Source organism: Gallinula chloropus, assembly GCF_964237585.1.
Source record: "Gallinula chloropus genome assembly, contig: HAP1_SCAFFOLD_835, whole genome shotgun sequence".
Classification (NCBI taxonomy): domain Eukaryota; kingdom Metazoa; phylum Chordata; class Aves; order Gruiformes; family Rallidae; genus Gallinula; species Gallinula chloropus.
Window position 1 is genome coordinate 1 of NW_028168165.1, and position 3,935 is coordinate 3,935.

The window sequence follows — 3,935 nt, forward strand, 5'->3', positions numbered from 1 at the left end:
CGTAGAAGCGGCTCAACCCATCCTCACCTTGGAAACCCGACCCGGTGGCGGTGAGTAAATCCTGACCTGGGTTTAAATGTCCCTTTCTCCTGAAGGAGGGTGACATCCAACCCCTCCCCAACATCCCACCCCCACCCCACTACCACCACCACCACCCCCCCACCCCACCCCCCCCCCCACGCAGGTGGCAGCCAGGTGAACCAGGTGGTGTGTCACCCCTCGCAGCCTCTCACCATCGCTGCCGGCGACGACCGCGGCATCCGCTTCCTCGACCACCGCACAGGTCGGCACCGGGGGCGGGGCGGGAGCTTCGTTAAGTCTTAACGAAGGCAGGGGATGGGATGTGTTTTAGGGAAGGAGGGAGGGGACACACAGTCCCTAATGTCACCTCTCTCCTGTCACCCTGGTGTTGCCAATGGCAGGGCAAGTTGTCCACTCCATGGTGGCCCATCTGGACGCTGTCACCTGCTTGGCCGTGGACCCTGACGGCGTCTTCCTCATGTCTGGGAGTAAGTGGGGTTGGGCCTGGCCCCATCCTGTGTCCCCTGGCCCCATCCTGGGTCCCCTGGCCCCATTCCACACCCCCTGGCCACAAACCCTTGTCCCCTTGTCCCTGTCGTGTTGCCCCATCCCCTGTCCCCACCCCTGTCCCTCATCCTTGTCCCACCCTGTCTTTGTCCCATGGCCCTGGCCCCAGCCCTGTCCCATGTCTCCTGTCCCATCTTCAGACTGTTTCACTGTCCCCAAGCCCTGTCCCCTCCTGTGTCCACAACCCCTGTCCCATCCTGTGTCCTCAGCCCTGTCCCTAACCCCTGTCCTTGTCTGTCCCCATCCTGTGTCCCCAGCCCTGTCCTCATCCCCTGTCGCTGTCCCCAACCCCCATCACCTGTCCACATCCCATGTCCCTGTCCCCAACCCCTGTCCCTCCCCATCCTGTGTCCCCAGCCCTGTCCTCATCCTCATCCCGTCCCCAACTCCTGCCCCATCCTGTGTCCTCAGCCCTGTCCCTGTCCCCAACCTGTGTCCATCCCCATCCTGTGTCCCCAGCCCTGTCTTCATCCCCTGTCCCCAACTCCTGCCCCATCCTGTGTCCTCAGCCCTGTCCCTGTCCCCAACCTGTGTCCATCCCCATCCTGTGTCCCCAGCCCTGTCTTCATCCCCTGTCCCCAACTCCTGCCCCATCCTGTGTCCTCAGCCCTGTCCCTGTCCCCAACCTGTGTCCATCCCCATCCTGTGTCCCCAGCCCTGTCTTCATCCCCTGTCCCCAACCCCTGCCCCATCCTGTGTCCCCAGCCCTGTCCCCAGCCCCTGCCCATCCCCATCCTGTGTTCCCAACCCCATCCCTGTTCCCAACCCCTGTCCCATCCCCATCCTGTGTCCTCATCCCCTGTCCTCAACCCTTGTCCATCCCCATCCCCTGTCCCCAACCCATCCCTGTCCCCAACCCCTGTCCAACCCCATCCTGTGTCCCCAATCCCTGCCCATCCCCATCCTGTGTCCCCATCCCTGTCCCCAACCCCTGTCCGTCCCCATCCTGTGTCCCCAGCCCCAACCCTGTCCCCAACCCCTGCCCATCCCCATCCCCTGTCCCCAACCCGTCCCTGTCCATCCCCATCCCCTGTCCCCAGCCCTGTCCCTGTCCCCAACCCCTGTCCATCCCCATCCTGTGTCCCCATCCCATCCCCATCCTTGCCCATCCCCATCCCGTGTCCCCAACCCATCCCTGTCCCCAACCCCTGCCCATCCCCATCCCCTGTCCCCAACCCGTCCTTGTCCATCCCCATCCTGTGTCTCCATCCCTGTCCCCAACCCCTGTCCCTGTCTGTCCCCAGCCCTGTCCCCATCCCCTGTCCCCAACCCCTGCCCATCCCCATCCTGTGTTCCCAACCCCATCCCTGTCCCCAACCCCTGCCCATCCCCACCCACCCCTCTCCCCCTCAATCCCCACTCCCTCCCCAACCCCCCCAATACCCCCAGCAGTCCCTCACCCCCTTTCCCCTCACCCCAACCCCTGTCCCCATCCCCTGTCCCCAACCCGTCCCTGTCCATCCCCATCCTGTGTCCCCAGCCCCATCCCTGTCCCCAACCCCTGTCTATCCCCATCCCCTGTCCCCAAACCGTCCCTGTCTGTCCTCATCCTGTGTCCCCAACCCTGTCCCTGTCCCCAACCCCTGCCCATCCCCATCCTGTGTCCCCATCCCTGTCCCCAACCCCTGTCTATCCCCATCCCCTGTCCCCAAACCGTCCCTGTCTGTCCTCATCCTGTGTCCCCAGCCCTGTCCCTGTCCCCAACCCCTGTCCATCCCCATCCTGTGTCCCCATCCCTGTCCCCAACCCCTGTTCATCACCATCCTGTGTCCCCAACCCCTGTCCTCATCCCCTGTCCCCAACCTGTCCCTGTCTGTCCCCATCCTGTGTCCCCAGCCCTGTCCCTGTCCCCAACCCCTGTCCATCCCCATCCTGTGTCCCAGCCCTGTCCCTGTCCCCAACCCCTGTCCATCCCCATCCTGTGTCCCAGCCCTGTCCCCAACCTCTGTCCATCCCCATCCCCTGTCCCCAACCCGTCCCTGTCTGTCCCCATCCTGTGTCCCCAGCTCCATCCCTATCCTCATCCCCTGTCCCCAGCCCCTGTCTGTCCCCAGCCCTGTCCCCAACCCCTGCCCATCCCCATCCCCTGTCCCCAACCTGTCCCTGTCTGTCCCCAGCCCTGTCCCCAACCCCTGTTCATCCCCATCCTGTGTCCCCAGCCCTGTCCCCAGCCCCTGCCCATCCCCATCCTGTGTCCCCAGCCCTGTCCCTGTGTCCATCCTGTGTCCCCAGCCCTGTCCCCAGCCCCTGCCCATCCCCATCCTGTGTCCCCAGCCCTGTCCCTGTGTCCATCCTGTATCCCCAACCCCTGTCCCCAACCCCATCCCTGTCCCCAACCCCTCTCCCCCTCAATCCCCCCTCCCTCCCCAAACCCCTCCCAATACCCCCAGCAGCCCCTCACCCCCTTTTCCCCCCCCAGGTCACGACTGCTCGCTGCGCCTGTGGCACCTGGGGCACAAGACGTGCGTGCAGGAGCTGTCAGCGCACCGCAAGAAGCACGAGGAGGCCGTTCACGCCGTCGCCTTCCACCCCAGCCGCGCGCTCAGCGCCAGCGCCGGCGCCGACGCCTTGGCCAAGGTCTTCGTGTGACCCCAGCGCCCTGGGGAAGAGGAAGTGGTGGGGGGTGGGAGAGACACACACAGTGGGGGGGGGGAAGGGGAATTTGGGGGTGGGTGTTGGAAGCTGAGACCGGAGGCTCCCTGCAGCTCGTGACACTGGTGGGAGGTGTCGGCTCTCTTCGCTGCCCTGCCTGGAGTTGAGGTGGGGTGGGGGGTGAAGGGGGTAAATTGGTGGGGGGGAACTGAGTCTGTAGGTGCCCCCAGGGGCACACTAGGTGCCCCTGGGGGCACCTACAGACTCAGTTTCCCCCCCCCCCCCAACCCCACCCCGGGGCACCTATGGGCTCTGTGTGCCCCCCCCCCCCCAAGCTAATTTTGAGCTCTGTCTACCCCCTGGGGGCAATTTGGGGCTCTATAACCCCCCCAGGGGCAATTACACACTCAGTGTACCCCCCACATACAACAGGGGGGGGCTTTATATACCCCCTTGGGGGCAATTTGGGGCTCTATAACCCCCAGGGGCAATTACATGCTCAGTTTTACACCCTCCCCCCCCAACAAGTGGGGGCATTATGTACCTCTGGGGTAATTTGGGGCTCTATAACCCCACTCAAGGGCAATTACACACTCAGTGTACCCCATACACACAAAAAGTGGGGGCTTTATATACCCCTGGGGGGCAATTTGGGCTTTATAACCCCCCCCAGGGGCAATTACACACTCAGTGTACCCCCCCCCCAACAGGTGGGGGCTTTATATACCCCCCTGGGGGCAATTTGGGGCTCTATA

At 64.2% G+C, this 3,935-nt stretch overlaps 1 protein-coding gene across 1 annotated transcript; it reads left to right on the forward strand.

Moving 5' to 3' along the window:
- The first annotated feature begins 6 nt into the window (after positions 1-6).
- On the forward strand, positions 7-3,187 carry LOC311204738 (striatin-4-like). The gene is made up of 4 exons (XM_084281111.1): positions 7-50; positions 185-283; positions 423-509; positions 3,008-3,187. The coding sequence occupies exons 3-4, from the start codon at positions 440-442 to the stop codon at positions 3,175-3,177; spliced, it is 240 nt and encodes a 79-aa protein (XP_084137237.1). The 5' UTR covers positions 7-50; positions 185-283; positions 423-439; the 3' UTR covers positions 3,178-3,187.
- Positions 3,188-3,935: the final 748 nt, after the last annotated feature.

Coding starts and splice junctions, on each gene's coding strand:
- LOC311204738 (XM_084281111.1), top strand. CDS start 440: ATGGTGGCCCATCTGGACGCTGTCACCTGCTTGGCCGTGGACCCTGAC. Junction 510..3,007: donor CGTCTTCCTCATGTCTGGGA/GTAAGTGGGGTT, acceptor TTCCCCCCCCAG/GTCACGACTGCTCGCTGCGC.